Raw genomic sequence first — 19022 nt, 5'->3', positions numbered from 1 at the left:
AACTTCAGAAAAATTATTATGGTGACATACTGGTTTTGCTAATTTTTTTACTTATTAATAGAATGGGAGGACTTGTAATTTTTGACCCTGAAGTAGATGTGAATAACAAGTTATATTATTTTGGTTGTTCTTTGAACAAGGCAGCCTCAGAAGTAAATCTGGTATCTGATAGATAACTGACAGCTGTGTCATGCACACTGTTGGAAGAAGATAAGCATAATTGCAAGTGTGTCTGTTTCCCTGTACTTGTTTGTAGAGGTTGAGTTTTTGGTGTTTTTGAGGAAATTAATTTGATGTGACATGTGAGAAATAGATCTTTGGAATACAGTAATTACTGATATTCTTCTAACAGCAAGTACTTCTTTTTTTGCATTTCTTAAAAACATTCAAGTTCATTTTAAGTCACTGGTTTTAGGTGTTAAAGGGACACGATTAACTTAACTGATGTGTAAAATTTCCTCTGTTCTTATATAATAGTTTATAAAAAAATTCCTGTTAATAACTGTCAGCTTGACTTTCTTTAAAGGTCCTTGCCTATACTGAAGGCCTTCATGGAAAATGGATGTTCAGCGAGATTCGAGCTGTTTTTTCAAGACGTTATCTTCTCCAGAACACAGCTTTGGAAGTGTTTATGGCAAACAGAAGTAGGTCACAGTTTGTATTTGTTGCATAAAATTGTGCTAGTGGTTATTTTGTGTTTTATTTATTAATCTTAAAATTAAAACTCTGTGCTTCCTTTGTTAAAGTGTTTATGTCTGTTCTATAATGCTTCCTCTCATATGTGCTCAGTGCAAATTTTATTAAAATCAATCATATAAATCAATCTCACTGCTTTCTGTGCAGCAAAGAGATTTACTTACAGAGCCAGATCATTGCAATTGGTCAAATGTTGGATAAGAAATTTGCTTTTTCTATTGTCTCACCCTTCTCCTCAATTGTCTGTAAATATTTTAGGGAACATGTAAAAGGATATTTCCTTTCGTAATTATAAAATGAATTAAAGTTAAAAAGTACCAGAGCAAGATATGGATCCATTCAGTTTTCTGTATCTGCCTCTCTGAGTCACTCTTCACTGGCTGCTGAGGTGTGTAGTGGTCTTTTACCTGCAGGATCTCTGATGTAAATTTTGATTTCAGCTGGAGAGGGAATTGAACAATTCCTTGTTCCTGGCTGTTTTAAGGCACTAGTTAGAAGAGAAAATGTCATGCCAGCTAATGAACAGCTTCTCAGTCTGAGAAGAGATTTTTAGGGATTAATAGTAAAGTGTTGTTACTCTGAAGTAAACAACACTCAGGTCTTCTGCAAAATGGGAGACTTGATGCTAAAGTGTTAACCAGCTAATTATACATAGGTGTGCAGAATGTCAGGAATTTCTGTTGTACCTGGGATCCCCAGGAGGATAAAAGTGTAACTGACTTCTCTCCCCAAACAAAAACCTGAGCCTTTTAAAAATACATGCAGGTGAAGAAACAGACTGCTGCAAATGTTTTACTGGTACATATTTTCCTTTCTTCATTTAGCTTCTGTTATGTTTAATTTTCCTGACCAAGCAACAGTGAAAAAAGTTGTGTACAGCTTACCACGTGTTGGAGTAGGAACCAGCTATGGTTTGCCACAAGCCAGGTAATTCAATTGACATAGTTTTTATATTTTGTGTTTATTGTATTATACAGTTGATATTTTTTAAAATAACAGTGCTAAAACATTATTCCTGTCAAGAAACTCTAGATTTTCTTTTTCTTAAGGTTAGTATGAGAAACATTACCCTTTACTTACTATATGGCCTGTTAGTATATGGAATTGAAATAAAAGAAGGAAAAGATAAAAAAGTAAAAGAAGTAAATTAGATAATTAGATTTTTTCTTTTTCAATTACAGGAAATAAGCATCTTCCTCTGAAAATACTTACACCTTATCTCTTCAAAGTCTAGCTTCCAGTCATGTTTTATAAATGTATAAACAAATGTTCATCCTTGCTGGGATTTTTATGCAGGATGTGAAACTGAACTTGACCAGTTTTTTGCGTTTGCTGAATGTAAATTATTTTTTACATGTAAATTATTTTATACATATATGAATGTGGGGTATTTTACTTCATTTATTATCAGCATAGTGGCTATTTTGCAATTTCCAAATTTCTTCCTTTCATTAGTATAATGCATTCTTCTTCTTTTCTTTCTGAGGAGCATATATATTTTTGAAAGAACAATTAAGGTTGAGTTTTAGAGATTTTCACATACTATGGAAAACTACAGGTTTTTATTCCCTCATCAACATCAACATCAAATCAGCCTATGGCCAGAAATAAGGCTGGAAATTGTCAGATCTTATATTATAAAAGTATTTCTGTTTCAGGGATAGGTGAGATGATCTTCATGTGTATTTCACGGTGTTGGAGGGGGGACATTTTTTTGGTTTTTTTTCAGTGCAGGATTAACTTCTTGTCAAAATGAGACAAAAATAAAGAAATATTAGGGAGAGGGGAAGCAGCATGATATTAATAAAATATGGTGCTTTGGGCTTAGACCCCCATTTGGCTTGATTTCACCAAAAAGCCAATGACTTAATCATCAGTGTAGTGTCTGGGATGTGTCTTTCTCTAAGTCATTTCCTACAAAACTAAAACTTCACATTGTCCTTGCTTTATCCCAGTGCAAAATGTGGAAATACTCTGAAGTGTCAAAGCATTTGTAGAATTGTAGAACTGCTTCATTCCCAGATGAACATCATTCCCTGTCATGAGCCCAAGAGTCTCATGATACCTAAGGCTTGATCTCCTGAATGTGCTGAAGTCTTTAGGCAAACTGCCAAATTTCTCAAGTTTTCAGTGAGATCAAGGCGAAGTAGGGGCATTTATTTGGAAGGCGCATCTTGTTAATATTTGCATTGTTCTTCCATATACTAAAGTTAAAGGAAATGCTGTCTCTAAATGGAAAGTAATAGCATTCTTTTCTGAAATAGAAATGGCCACATGTTCTAGCACAAACAAAATGCAAATTTCTCAATCAGAATTTCATATTTACAGTGACATTTTTTACTTTTGAAATTCATATCCTTTGTGCATTATTCAGTGAATAATTGTCTGAAAAAGTTTGTTGATATATAATTATTTAGAAAAGTTTCAACTTCAATATAATATGCACTTATTTCCATATCTTTTTGATTAAAGTTCAATTTGAATCGAAAATGGGCTTTCTAGCCTTCAGAATATATCTGGCATATGGTAGTGAAGTTATTTTTCTTTCTTTTTTTTTTTTTGTGTAATCAGGGTATGATTTATGCACAATAAAAACTACATAATCATGTTTCTTTTTCTTTTTTCCCCTGTCTACGTACCCTTATTATCTTCAGTAGGCTTGCAGTGGAATAACTGAGGGGAAATCTGTCTCTATAGCTGTTCTGTAGTCAATCTTTTGTTCATGTTAGAATATAATTTTCCTTCCTGTGAATATGTTGGCTCTGGAATGCTAATTTTTAAAATTATCCTTATTTGCATAACTAAAATAAGGCGCAATTATGCTGAGTAACCAAAAGGAGTTGCTATACTGAGTAAAACATTATCCTTTTTTTTATCATCACAGTTTTCCAGATTAAGTCATACCTTAAAATACCTTAACAAAAGAAGATCTTTCTGGTTGTTTTGCTTCAGTTCTTTAGTTCTATTTCTGCAAGTAATATTCTCTGTCTGATACTACTCTTATAAATGTCACCTAGAGTTAATTACAGTATCATAAAGGCTTGCACTCATGATGGAAACCTTCCAAAGAAGTAAATTACTTTTAATGCAATACCTGGGTTTTAAGTGTATTTCTGTTTTCCTAGTGAAATCCTGGAATTAAGAAAGGTGAGAGGAAGTAGAAGTAAATAGAAATATTTATGACCTAATAGCTCAAAGGATTAGAAGCAGGTGAACCATTATGACTTCCTAAGACTTTACAGTCCTGCTGTTCAGAGCAAGTCTTCAGTTTGCCTCTGCTGCCTTTCCAAAGAGCTTGTTTGAACAGAGTTTGTCAACAGAGTTCAAGTCTGTGCTTAATGTTACAAAGAAATAATTACATCCTTAAAGTCAGTCATGTTGAAGACTTCAGTCTGATTTGGTAATCAAATTAATCTGTCTTTGATAAATGCATTTTCACTGTTCCTGAAACATGTTGCATTGATTGTAGTTTCCTTATGACCTTGCCAAATGATACAACTGGGCAAACAACGCTGTGTCTTTTAACTTCTGCAGCTCCATATGATTCTACATAGGTAGAATAATATCCACTTTTTTAGCATGGTATTATCAGATTACTTTTTATGGTTCTAACCCCTCAGGTGTTGGAGGGGACACACACATTACTGATGTCTTTTTTTTGAGGGCAACATCACAGCTCAGAAACCAGCTGTGAGCTGCCCGATGGTTTCCTAGCATACTGAGATCAAAGAATTGGTAAGAGATACAGTATCTTTGCCACTAAAGATACTGACCCCTGAAATTTTGTGGGCTATTGATGCATTAGAGAAAACAATGGTTTCAGTTAATAAAATCAAAAAATTAAAATTTTTTTTTTCTGAAAAAAAAGTATTTTGGCTGTTACAGTAACTGTATTCAACATCAGCTCAGTTCTGCCATGTCAGCAGCTTGCTGATGGATCTCCAGATCTCAATACAGCTGGCTGCAGAAGTTGAGTTTTGTGAAGGGAGAGAGATATAAAAACTAAGCTTTTATGCAATCAAAGTATAAAACCCTTCTTAGAATGCCTTTCTTTGGGAAATTACTTTCCCAAGTATTTTTTTTTTTTCTCTGAACAGGAGCTACACAATACATGACATCATGCAGGTGCAAGATACTTAAATATTTTTTGTATGAGATTGCATTGTATCTAACTAAATTAAAAGTGACTGTGAAAGGGTGTGTGTCATATTCCACATATGGAATATATAATATCCCTTCCTTCACCAAAATGGCCTGAATTGTTTTCTAAATAAATTTAAATGTATAAAAATTGAAAAATTGGATCATTCTGTTTTACATCAGTCTTCTGCAGTTCCCATTTTGAGTAGATGTTTCGTGGTTCTCTAGAAGCAAAGGAAGCACATTCATTTGTGCATCTTCATATTGGTGATGGCATATTGAAGAAAGAAATGGTTTGATCAAAGTTGGGTGGTTTTAGCAAAACAGAAAACAGTGGGTCTTCCTGTGTTAGCTGAAACAAGCAGGTGTGGAACCAATTTATTGTGCATAATTTCTTCCAGTCTCTGCTGAAAAAAATGTGAATCTTTCAAACACAGTAGATAAGGAGTAAATAAGGATGTTTTTAGTATATTTTGATTTTCTGTGGAGTTCACTCAAATCAGGCAGTCAAATGCAAAGTCCAGCACTTGACAGTTTATAGATTTTTGAGACTCCGTAGGAGATTGTGAATAAAGTCTGAAAACAGCTACTAAGCTGATACATAAATGTTTTGTCATGGGAGGAACAGAAAGTCTGTGATATAAATGCTTTGTAAATTTAATGATCTCTTTAGTATTTTTATTTTCTGTGTTTATTAATTTGCATTTAGCATTAGTCAGAATTTCCTGGAAAATACATGTCCTTGAGAGTTGTACTGTAAAAATAGTTGTTATTCTATGAAATGCAATATTAAGTATGGTTACATTTGGATATTTCTTTAGATAAATTGTTTCATAAGCATTATAGAAACAACTTTAAAATATTTTTCATTGTCTCCTGTGTACTAGTAATGTGTATTTATGTTTGGTATCTATAGCCTACTGTAAAATAAGGCTAGCCAAGCTTAGCAAGGCAAGACCTAACATACTGTTATTTGGGTAAATACCCTTGCATGGTCATTTTTGTATGCCCAATTTAGGAAGCTGAAATATGGCAGACATTGACAACTTACACACTGGCAATTTAGACAAGTAATTGTAATAACTGCAATACACTCCAGTAACATGCCAATACTCACTCAACCTTTCTCTGGAAAAAGAGTTTAGTGCATCTCCAGGAGTATGTGCATGTATCTTTAGAAGTAGGTGGTTCACATTTTTGTAAACACTGCCCAGTTTGACACCTTGTATATTACTAAGTTTTCAGAAGATACTCAGCTTCCAGAGTCTAGAAATAACACGCAGTGTGCCCAGGGTGCAACTGAAAGCTGAAGCATTGGGTGTCCCTATTTATTCTTGATAAGCTGTGTAAATGCTACTCCATACATTCTTCAAATTCATTGAATTCAGACTACCCATTAGGAATTGTAGTTTTTATTGTTGATGTTCTTAACAGGCATAAGCATTTCTCTATTTTTACACATTTCTACTATCTAAATTTCTTCTTAAAAAGATATCTGAGAAGATGAATTTATTTTCTTTTTAAAGATTTCCTTGTCATTCTCCTTTTTTTAAGGCAAGAACTATTTTCTCTAGAAATGAGTTTTGAACAATGAGATTGCTTCTGCCTGTTGCAGATTTTTTTCTTTAATGCAATAATCTAGACTGACTCCAGTCTCCTATGTTTTACCAACCAGGGACAGTATATACAAATGTTAATTTAAGGCTAGCTGCATGGTATTTGTTTATTGTGATCTTGTCAAATTGAATATAGAAGAGTTGAGGTTTTCTGTTTTTCTCTTCCTTGGCAAGTAGTTTGATTCTTTCTCCCTTATCCAGCCATGTAAGTTTCAAAAAATATGTGGAAAATGAGTATCATAGACACTCCTGCTCCTCTTCCAAATTTGAATGAAATGAAATTTAGAAGTCATTATGAAAAGACAGGCAGATGAACATGTGAGCAGATAACTGAGTAAAATTTGTTTCTTTCAGAAACCAGGCTATAAATAGAAATCTTCAGGTTTACTGGGATATAGGAAAGAATCATGGGTAGTTGACCATAGAGGAGGTGCACAAATTGTGTAATAAATATAGTCAACCAGTGTGATGGAAGTGTATGTCACTTTAATCCATCACTCACTCACATTAATGAATTTATCTCAATATATCCTTTTGAAGCAGGGAAATAGTATTCCTCTTTTATTCCTTCTGGACAAGCCTGGCACCAGGAGGTCTGCAGGTTCTTTTAATCCCAGTCTTTTAACCAGATTCAGAATAAAATAAACCACAAAATATAATATTCTGATTTATTGCAATGCTGTAGTAGAGATAAAATAAAATATAGTTCCTAATTTTAGACATTTCTGAAATAAGGGTAAAAATGTCTTCTTGACTTCATTAAATGAAATAAAAAAGCCTCTGAGACAATCTGAAATTACTCACACTAAATATGTTGCCCTACATTTTAACCTTTAATGAGACTCTTAAAAAATCATTCTTTAAATGCATTTCCTAGGAGAATCTCTCTGGCCACACCCCGACAACTTTATAAATCCTCCAACATGACTCAGCGCTGGCAGAGGCGGGAGATATCCAACTTTGAATACTTGATGTTCCTCAATACTATAGCAGGTAAGGCTTCTGGCTCTTTAATCCCTCATAATATGTTTATGTTTGTCAAAGTCTTAAGCAACGTGACTTGATAGAATACATTTATCCCACTAGAATTCGGCTGCAGCTTTGTGATATATTCTGAAACACACACACATTACATTTTATCAGAAAATGCACAACCTATCACGGAGACTTTAGATTCATGTATTGCTGTGAAGGCTGTTCCTTGCTCCCCTTCTGCCATTTCCTCTGCTGACAGCTTTGTCTGAAGCTTTATTAGAGTCAACAAACCATTGCCAGAGAGTGTCTGGAAATAATAATGGGAAAATGTAATTTCGCTACTTCATCATTCTCAGCAACAGCAACTAGACAGCGGAATAACAACAGTATTCTGCCTAGTACAGATGTCACCTGGATTGTGGTATGATTAGATTACAGCATCTTTTCTCATTTAGTTCTTTGAGATGAAATACAATATCAGATTAGGTATTTAAAATGAGAAATAACTGCCATAGACATCCATTTGTTATTGGCAAAAGAAGAGCTTTTCTGGCAATTGTCATTAATTAAACATTCAGGAAGATATTATTCCTTTCACCTTTCCCTTTTCTATGTGTTAACTTCAGTGTTAATTTTAAATGTAAAAAGCAGCAGTTTTCTACACCATATACAGAGATTTCCAGGAGGTTGTCGACTATTATGATTCCTGCCTGTAGCACGCATGCTGCTTATGAACCTGCCTGTGGAGAGCCTCATACAGACATTTCACTTCAGTGAGCTTTAATTTGAAACCCAAATTAAATTCCACCAGGCATCACTTTTTACTCCTGTGTTACAACTCTCATCTTTACTTGGTCCTGACTCTTATGCTGGAGGTTATCCTCAGGCCAGACATAAGACATGTGTAAGTGTGAAACCCATAGGTAGCACTTGTTATGCTGACCAGTCTGGGGACAGTCACTGCGCTCTTCCCAGTAGGGCAGTGGCAGAATTCAGGAGCTGTCAAACTCGCTTGCTCTGAGCCCTCAGGCTTTGGCCTCTGTGCTTAGATGGTAGTCATCGTCCATGCATCGAGTCTTACGGATGTTAATAAATGTGTCATCAACTCATCCCAGTGTGACACAGAAGTGTTACCGCTGAACAGTTGGAAATCTGAGGGCATGTTTACCTTGTGCAGTGGAGCAAAAAGCAGAATCCCTGAAACTACCGGAGATCTGAGCTGGAAAGTCCATATGGTGAAGTCCAATGCAAGTCACCAGCTTGGCTCCCAAGCATTTTAGCTGCGGTCCTGCAGATCTCCGCTGGAGGAAGGAGCCCTGCTGAGTGTTTATTGCCTCTGGTGCAGTGCCAGAATGCCTCTATCCTGCTTCTGGACACTGGCCTGTCTCCAGCTGCTCCGTGCCTCTCACGCATCCGCTGCCCTTCTAGTGATGAGGAAATGCAGGCGGACCCTTGCTGGCTCCCTGGCTGCCTCACCTGAACCTGGAGGATTTACTGGAGAACTGGGAAGTTAGCCTAGGTCCCCTCAGTCTTTGTCCATTACATTACCGACAGAACTGTCCTTCACTGGTAATTTTCTTCTTATCTATTAATTTCTTCTGTAAGCAGTGAATTTAAGCTCTTTAAATGAGAGTAGACATGAGATAAGCCATTTTTATATAAAATTTTTAAAAATTTTTTAATCAGTTTAAAACTCCAAGGTCATTATTTTTTAAGTACCTCCCCAAAGCATTCAAACCTGGAAGACAGCATTATGTCTGAAGTAATTTAGAAATTGCAGTAACACTTACACTAATATATCTCAATAAACAAGATTCAACCTGAGCAGATTCCCTCAGAGTATCTCAAAGGTCTCAACAAAACTATTTTTTGACCTGTTTTTTGATACTAGTACTACTGGGCAGGCTTTATAGCCGAACACTTGGGGTGATTGCATGAGGCGGGATTCCCTTAAGGCCACGAGTGTCACTCATCTGCCTTATAACATGATGGCTTGATATTAGCATTCCAAACCTTGCTATGACCAAGGTTCGATGGATTACTGACTATTTGTTATTTTTGGTGTGTGTCCATGAATTTCTGTCCTATTTGAAAAAATTGTTTGGTCACTATCCCTGGGAGTGTCTTTCTCTGACTCAAGGCATTAAATTTCTAGCAGATTTATTGGTATCAGTCTCTTACAGATAACTCTCATTTGTTCATGTAATCTCATGATTGTATAGGTTAATTGCATAGGATGCCTTGCTCATTTCGCAGCATTGTCTACCGTCTCATAAAATCTTTCAGCAGTATGTGATTTTTAAAAAAAAATTAGAATAAAATTTATCCTTGGTAGCTGAACTTGCCAATGACACACTCAAAACCTTTTCTGAAAACAACACCAGAGAATGAGAGCTGACTGAAACCCAACAGGCAATTCTCTACATGACAATAAGCTCTTTATTCTAGTTTGGAACAAAACCCAAAGTTTTCCAACTTTTTTGACAGAAGTAAAAAATTCCCTCAAGTTATTTTTTGGAAGATCAACCAGGTTTTTTAGTTTTAATGAAGTCTGCACTTCATCTAGAAAGCTCAGCTCCAAAAACTCATGAAGTACTTGGTGGTATTTGCTAAGAATCTCCTCATAAAGTTTCTGGCAAGGCAGAAACCCTCCCACAATAGAGTGCACGTGAGCTTGAAGTCCAGTCACTGGGGAGAAAGTTTCAAAAAAGAAATATATGTTGGAAAGTCTAGAAGTTCTCACATCCCCAAGCTGATCCTGGCTCCACCATTGCATGGCCTTGTACCACCAGGGGCTGAGATCTGGGAAACAGCAGGGTTGAGAGCTGTAAGGCAGTCTGAGCAACACCACTGCTTTAACAGCTTTGCCTGCATTTTTGTAAGTCTTTTTGAAAGGTGTTCCTCAAAAATATTTCCCTTACAACAAATAGGTGTTTTCTGATGAAGCACTAAAAAATTAATAACTCTACCAGAAATACAGTACTGGAAGCGAAGAACCTCTACTACTTGTTGCCCTGGTTTTGATAACTGCCCAAGTGCACCTGTATTAAACAGACACAAAATCTTATATGTACTGTAGACAGGACCCTCAGCAGTCAGAAGAAAATACAGGATTTTCTATTTTGTAGACAAAAATAGAGTACTGAATATACTTGTGACCTCCTTTCCTAAGTAAAGATGTATTTTCTTTTCTTACTTCTTGGAAATCCAATTTCCAATTATAGTCCTTATTATACTCTTTTGTAATGACATTCCATAAGAAATATCTCCTTATAAGTTACAACTTCTCTGCCAGTAATTGTTAGTGTAGCAGCAATGACCTAGTTTTAGTATATAACTGTTTATTTAAGCAGCATCTTATTCTCTCATAGTATTATTGTTTTCAGCTATTGAGAAATATATCCATCCTCTTTTTTCTTTATTCATGTTGCCATTAAGCTCCTACTGGCTTATTCATCTGAGCTGTAGCTTAGTCAGAAACATGGAGGTTTGACACTTAAGAATTGTGGATTATCTTCTGGTAAGTAGGTGATAAGTAAGGTCACTTCACTGTTTTTTCTTCTCATCCAAAGAGAGTTCCACTAACCAAATGGTTTAGCACATCTTTTGCCCATTCTTTGTAGCTTCCTTTTTTTTTCTTCCAATGGTGCTTAATTAGTCTCTAGCCCTCTACAAAAGAGTAAGAAAGCACTCATGTTTCTTTGTCATTCTCCTCTGAAGTTACACAAGAAGCAGTAGCCTTGGAAGAGTGATTTTCAGAAGTGAGGGTTCTGACACCAGCTTATTTCTCCCACTGTGACATCATGTTGCCAGGTCCTTTCCCACAAGAAGTCCTTTGCCTGTTTAACACTGTTAATTACACAGACTGGTTGGTCTCTGCACAACAGAACCACTGAAATAAATACATTAATCTCTTCTTAAATCTCTCCCTGGTTTGCTGGTATGTCTGTCCTGAGAAGCATGGCCCCTGGCTGTTCTGTAGTCCTTAATATTTGAAGTATCCTCTTGAAAAAAAGATATAATTCTATGACATTTTCTTTAATTCTTACATCATCCTTTTACCCCCTAGAAACATTGCCGTGCTTCATGTTTAGATTGTTTCTGCTGTGATCTGTGCTCACAGATCTTATATGCTTAATAGCTTTCTACTTCAGCTCTCAAAGATCTCTCTTTCTAGATCATTTCCTATCCAATCCTATGTGTGGTTGCTGTCACTTGTGTTGGCCTGATGTCTCGTTTCAATTTCACTTCAAAATCTCTCACCATCTTCAAAATTCTAAAGCCTTGTTTCAACCTGTTTCTCTGGCCCTCTAGTCAGCTATTTTCTCACCTCCCTCTTCTGTTTCCAAGCTCTTCACCTCTTTCATGCCCTCTTTTCTGGCTGGAGCATATTTCATCATGTTTACAGCTCTGGGCTTTCCTCCCAAAGGTAAACACTGCACTCTGCTACTTATCAATCAGTCTCAGTGTTATACTCTCCATGGCCCTGGTTTTTGTCCTGGCTCTGTAGACATAAGCCTTCCTGGTCACCTCCCCCCTCCTCCCTCTACCTGCTTCATTCTCAGGGATCCTTTTGTTTTTGCTGTGATCATACTAATTGTGCTCTCTGCATGGGACTAGCATATATGTCAGCTGAACCCTCTGGGTGATATAGGAAACAAGTAATTTTTACTATTCTCAATTAAAAGATTATTTAGAATAGTGCTTAAAAGTAATCCTCCTACAGCAAAAGATATCAAGAGGATTGGGAACAAGAAGTTGTTTTTTAATATCATTGCAGAGCTCACTGTTTTAGCTAGAAGTCTAGATTTTAAAATCCACTTTTCAGTATTTAACTAATTTCTGCGGTTTGATTTCAAATTGCAGTACATTAAATGTGTGCTTGCATTTGTATTTATTGGAATTTTAATTCTTTTAAATCCTACATGCCACTGCTTTTAAAAGAAATGAAGAATAATTGCATCCATAATTTTTGTGAGCAATTTCTTCTAGTGGAAAGGGATTATTTTTAAAGGTTTATGGAAAAAAAATGACATCCTCAATTAGGTAATAAATTCAGATGAACTTCTTTCCCCTCACCTTTTTTTTTTTGCCTGTTTAGCATTTTCCACTTTTTTACTCTGTGATGTACAAGCCCTCACTGGTTAATTATGTATATATTTAGCTACTGCATGTGTTGGGCTTATTATTGTCATCTAATTAGATGTAACTCGAACTACTTACTTCTAGAAAAATCATTAAAAATTCTTTCCTAATGACCTAGAGATGACAAAATGTCTGTAAAGTGTGAAGAAGCAGACAAGCACAGGAACATCGCTCTTAAAGAGTGTTAATCCAGATGCTGCAATCATCTAATTAAACAATATTTTGCTGTCATTAACATTTTCACCAAGGAATTGCAGTTATAATTTCTTTGTCAGCTGTCTCTAGCTCGCTTTACCTTGGAAACTAAAGTGCCATATAAAAACATTAAATTGGATGGTTTAATTAAAAAGTTTTTTTTTTAATGAAGAAACATATCCAGTATTTCTGAGATCTCATTTACTATGCCTCATTTTTATTGTTCAAGTAGATTAGTGTCACAGGGCTTGCAATATTTAATATTCAGCCTTTAATATTAATCTCTGTAAGCCTACTTGAGGGGAAATCTGAAGGCTCTGAAAAGGTATAGGGACTACCAATAGTCATACAGGTTTATGTTCTATATTTATTTAGCTCAAGAAAGGACCAAATAATTCTTGTTGGTAGGACCAGACAATTGATGAGATGGCTAAGTATGTTCATCTGCTGACTTCACTCTGAAAATAATCAATTGTGAAGCCAGAACACATCAAGACAGCATTTCTAATAAAGTGAAGCCACTAATATTTATGCATGTTTAGAATTAGGGATTTGTAATCCCATTATAGGCCTAGATCACTGTCCTCTGCTCAGATAAGTAGTGATGTGTGGTCTTACCTTGTAGGTTTGGTCTTCTTTCACAATTTAAATTAGTTCATCTTCTTGAGTCAGTTTTTTTTTGTTGATATTAAGGAGGAAACTGTTGAATTGAAAAAAATAAATCACTAACTTTTTTAATTAAACAAATTATGAGCTATTCTTAGTAGTTATTATCTTCATAAATAAAACATGATTTATCAAAATTGAAGTAGGAGAGAAGAGAATATTTTTTCAGAAGTCTTACATTTACAAATACATAATCTTGAAGGCTTCATTATTTGCAGTTTATCCTACCTAAGCTGAGAGAGAAGCTGCTTCAAATAATTTCTCACTGTGAGGTAAAAAAGAGGAGTTACTGCAGTGTTCTGACATGGAGCTAATGTCACACAATAATTTCTTCATGTGTCTATACTATAAGTAACCCCTCAGCAAAAAAGCCAGCAAGGCTCAGGATTGCTTTTTCCTTGCCCTATGATTTTCTTGTATGGAATGGGAGCAGACAAAATCTTGTTGACTGAATGTTGACATTGAATTGATATGAAGTGAATGAAATAAGTGTCAAAATTAAATAAAACCACAATATGAAAAAATCTAAATTTCAAAATAAAAAATAATTTAGTATGACCCTACATTTCCTTTCCACATTTTGCAAAAGGAGTTCTTGCTTTTTAAATACTTCTATAAAATGGTTACTGTTGAAGATTTTAATTACTGTGAGCTCTTTTCCATACAAATTTTGATTCTGCAGAATCTTTGTTTTTTGCTTATGCTTTGTAATAGACTGCAGTCCTCTCAGTCATTCTCTTTCTGGATCTCAAAGTTATTTCAGTCTGCTCTCTGCATAAACACAAAGGTCTTTCTATTGTGAAAGCTTTTGCATGCTCTTCTGCTAACTTAATTAAAGATTCTGATGGTGAGAAAAGCATTTATGGTATTTAGCAATAGTTTTATAGAGGCCTTATTTTAAAGCACCCTAAATTTGGTAATCTCAAGAAACTTACAAATCCAATGCAATTAAACCCTTGCCAAATAGGAAAATAATGATCCGGTTTGAAGGATGTAGAAAATGAAGCAGATTTGCATTCCTTCAAAAGATATAGAGCCCCCTCCCAAAGGTCTAAAAGAATAAATATTCTAGCAGACCATACCTTTCCTTTTCCTCCCTTACAAGGATAAATTCACTGTACTTCTTGATATAGTTGTTTGACACATTCTTGTTCTGTCCAAGAGTTGTTTTGCATGCATTCATTCATTCATTCATTCATTCATTCATTCATTCATTCATTCACTGTTGATATTAGAGAAGAAGTGGTTTTGTTTCTATCCATCTTTATTTGTGTATGGAGTGCACAGTACTGGAATTGTTTGCTTGACAAAGTTATAGTTGCACCTTTTTTTTTCTTTTTTTTTTCCATTCTTGTGAACATCTGTTTTCAGAGTGTAAAAATGAGGATGTATAATTATTAGGAATATGCACTTCTCCTGTATTCAGTGAAACTATGTACAAAATAAAAACATGCTTTTTGTTCATCAACTTCTGTGGAAAAAATAAGGTGTTTGTAGAGCAGTGAAAGTTTCACATTTCATTAAAGCAGAACTGATTTGTGGAGAATTGCAACTGCTACTCAGAACAAGGAAGCCTGTGTTTTCCTGTGCTGGGTGTTGTACCCCAGGAATCTGTCCAGAATCTGGAAGGAAGCAGTTAGTGAGACAGGGCTGTAAATCTGCTGCAGGACTGGGAATTGTTAACCTGGATTATTTCAGCCTGCTAATTATATTATATAAATACACACACACATATATTTATGACCTGATTTTGTTTTTTAAGACTTATGTTGCATATTATGTGGATCTCACTATAGCAATAGGATGGACAGTTCTGTACTAAGAAATTTCACTTGTCTTATAACTGAAGTGTTAGATTCTGCTAAATACTAGAGAATACAAAAAATAACAGCCTTTCCTAAACATGCTTTTCTTTGTGATGAATTCATAATTTTTAGTTCATTACAATTGAAGATTGTTCTTTTGAAATGGTATCTATACATGGTTTTTTGCACATTTGAGCTGCTGGGATGACAGCAGTGTTTCTTTCATGATTGAAGACAGTGGCCTGGGGTAGTCAGCCCCGTCTTTTACATGAGAGAACTGTTTTTTTATTTTCATAGTGATTAAAAAATCATGCAAACATGCAAACATGACTTTCATCACTTTGATTCCACAGTTGCCATGGAATCTCACCATTTCTTCAGTGAAGAACCATAGGGAATGATGGATTAACATGGACTATCTAGGATAGACCTAGATTTGCAAACCTCAAATTTACCCCCTTGCTGTTTGGAGTCTCATTTTATCTTTGCCAGCTATGATGCTTCATGAAGTTGCTAGGAAATAATAGTCTAGTTCTTTTGAATTTCTACATTTGTACTATAAAAATATCTTAATGGAAATAAAAAAGAAAGTGTTTATTGTCATAGGGTGAATTTTAGTTGATCTTAAAAGATACTGTGCTTTTTATATTACTTTAGTTTGTGTGTTGACTTCTGGTTCAAGATAAGTGCACCTAAATGTCTGCTTTTGTCTGGAAGATTTATACCTGATTCTGTCAAAGTGGGGGGAACTGGGAACATGTGATGCAATAAATGTAACCACTACATTTTTTTCTATCTGGACAAGTGGACATTATTTCCTAATTCTTAAAACTTTCTTTTTCCATAGGACGAACGTACAATGATCTGAACCAATACCCTGTATTTCCATGGGTTTTAACAAACTATGAGTCTGAAGAGTTAGATCTGACCCTTCCAGGCAACTTCAGAGATCTATCAAAGGTATGCTTCGTTCTTGTTACAGAACAGTAAGCCTGCCCTTTTAGAAAGACATTTTGTTTTATATTTGTAGTCTGGTTAAGTAAGGTCTTTATCTTAAAGTCATAAAAGTCTGAAATAGATGTTTCTATTTTAGAACTATTTTATACTGAATCTCTGTATTATGCTGCTTCCATGTCCCTGACTTATCTGGTTCCAAATCTGCAACTCCTCTGTACCATCTGACTTATGGAACAGGAGTGCATCAGACCACTTGATCTCACTAATTATGCCTCTTAGTTCATACAAGCTGATCCTTTGGAAGTAAAAAGCTTGGACTAATATTTCACTTTATTTTGCAGTGACTAGAATAGTAATATAGTATCAGCATCTTCTTTTGATTTAATAGTTAGTAAAGGGGTATTTTGTATTTTAGATCCTGGAGTATCTGACCCTTATTGTTATTTGTTGGGGTTTTTCTGTCCAAGCTGATTTGGGTACTTAATGCTTTACAATAAAAAATTCCTAGTGTTTTTTTTTTTTTCTAATGGCACCACATTGTGATCAATACCAAGCTCTGGTACTCTGGTTGTGTTAACAGACTGCAGAGAAGGTCTGTCCTGGCCAAGCATAGCAGAAACATATGGAGAGGCTCTACTTTTGGCCAGCTAAAATAACAACAATAAAAAAAGAGTCTTGAAACTGTGCTGGGGGAAGTATCATTCCTGGTTGCTATCAACTAAGGAAGTGTATGCACTCTCTTGCCAGTGAAGGTGGCAAGATAGTGCACAGTCCTGCAACATCCCCAATGTGAGGTTTCTGTTGTCTGGTGTGTCAGCTTTCTTGCATCCTTACCACAGCTCCTCAGCCAAGAGGGGGAAGTTGCTTGTACAAATTGAGTGAGGCTCAAAACCACAGGAAGCTGTCACTCATTGCCTTTAGGAGTGAGGCTGGAGAGGAGAAAATGACCCCCAAGGCCTGTTCTGCAGTGCTGCAGACCCTGCATTCCCTTCTGCTGCTGGGCAGACATGAGTGTTTCTGGGGATTATGCTTTAAGTCAGGATTTTTTTCCTCCTTTCCCTGCAAGCACACATCCTGGGGAGCAATGGAGACATCCTGCCCTGGATATTTGACAGTTTCATCTCTGCTGGAAAGAGTGTGCTTGCAGTACCTCCAGATGTGTTGTAACCATTCCTGGAAGTCTGCTTTTGTAAGACGTCCAAAATAATTTGAGTAGGACTTGAATTCATAAGAGTGGATAGAGACACCTAAGCTTACACTCCCTTTTTTTTCTTAGACAAATAAAAAAATAAATAAGCAAATAAACCCTGAATTTACAGTACATTCACAGTATGCCTCAAAAGGAAATAAATTGCTTGATACTTCCGTTAGGTTATGTAAAACTTCTGACCTTTCACAGTGTTATAGGTATGTTTCACAAATGTGTTTTTCAGTTCTGTAACACCATTGAAATCTGTGCCAAGAACAATAAAAGATCCACAGACACGACTTAAAAAAAGACCTGTGATCATTTTACACTGGCTTGTTCCCTAGCATGTATAAAAGTGCTGGTTTAGAGTTGTTCAGAAAGATAAACCTTTCATTAAGGTGCTTACACTTTTCAAAATCTCTCAAACTCACTTTCTGGACGTATTAATAGCACTGGATGTGGTGAAGTGCAACAAGATTAGACAGTGTCTCATGAGTCCTTCTCGAGGTATTTAGTTTGGTTCAATCCAAATTTTTATAGCAATCTTCTAAAATGTGTAATTGCTAGAGGAAGTAGTGTGATAGCTGAATAGATGTGTTTTCCTCATGAGTTGGTAAAGACTCATTATGGAATTAGTGCACCTATAGCTTATTAAGTATCACTATGCTGTTATTAGTGCTCTCCTCAAAAGGAAATGTAAAATCAAGTACATGACTATTTATTTTTCATCAAGAATCCATGCAATGTGCACCTTTTCTTGCCAATTTGAAAACTTACCAAAAGCTATCAGTGGTTTCCTCTGGAACAGCTAGGGTTTTGACCACTGACAAGCCTACGCAGAACTAGTCAAGGAAAATTACCTTTCTTTTCTGGCAGTATCTGGGCTCCATTTATCCCACGGATGTATGAAAAAACACATGTGAAACCTGTAAAATATTGTGGAATACCTCAGGATAAAAGGGTTGTAATTGCCAGTTTTTTGCAGGGTTCATTATGAAAATATCTGATAGATTTCATTTCACCATGTTTTTAAAAGGAAAAATCGGTTAATGGTTTATTTTAAAATGCAGTGGCCATTTTGTATGGAATGCTTGACTTGGGCCTGTTCAGCGTTACTTGTGTCCTGTTTCAATTTTTACATTATCTGTAAAAATCTTAAAAATTCAAATGTCTCTGAGGTATTACCTTCTCAATTCTGTTTTCATTTTCAGTATTGTCCTGTATCTGTGAGTCCCTTCTTTTTTTTTCTCGTGGAGGTGAATCCTGAGTAGCCCGGTGTGTAAAAGCAGGAGTTAGTAATTTATTGTTAATAATATTGAAGGTAGTTGTGCTATCAAGCCTCAGCCAGACCTCTGGGGCAGGCCCACTCAGTATCCTTTCTATGAGGAGCAACTTTCTTCTGTCTGGTTTTGCCCTGCAATGGAGACATGTTCCTGCAGATTTGATGGCAGATCAGAGCCTCCAGTTAAACTGTTAAAGGATAAAATCTCCTTTGTCAGTTCCTGACCTTCTGTCTCCCTGTAAATTTTGCCCTTTGTAGTTTCACAAAGCCTCTGTCCTTGCTGTTTAGCAATTAATAGTCCTCAAAAAATCTATTGCAATTATTTTGATTTTTAACACTATTGCGTATATGGTAAA

The 19022-nt window shown here is 35.7% G+C and overlaps 1 protein-coding gene across 2 annotated transcripts in view; it reads left to right on the top strand.

The window, feature by feature from the left end:
- The window catches only part of NBEA (neurobeachin), a gene marked incomplete at its 5' end in the record, with an annotated part of 454102 nt that overhangs the window by 354904 nt on the left and 80176 nt on the right, over positions 1 to 19022 (top strand). For both annotated transcript variants that reach the window (XM_084201080.1, XM_084201079.1), the window contains 4 exons: positions 527 to 644; positions 1521 to 1623; positions 7330 to 7445; positions 16086 to 16198. In XM_084201080.1, coding sequence (XP_084057206.1) covers positions 527 to 644; positions 1521 to 1623; positions 7330 to 7445; positions 16086 to 16198 — 450 coding nt within the window. The remainder of the gene's footprint in view (positions 1 to 526; positions 645 to 1520; positions 1624 to 7329; positions 7446 to 16085; positions 16199 to 19022) is intronic.

Source organism: Fringilla coelebs (genome assembly GCF_963513975.1).
Source record: "Fringilla coelebs genome assembly, chromosome: 2".
NCBI classification, from domain to species: domain Eukaryota; kingdom Metazoa; phylum Chordata; class Aves; order Passeriformes; family Fringillidae; genus Fringilla; species Fringilla coelebs.
The sequence above is the reverse complement of the archived record's forward strand: the minus strand, read 5'-3'. Positions and strand labels throughout refer to the sequence as shown.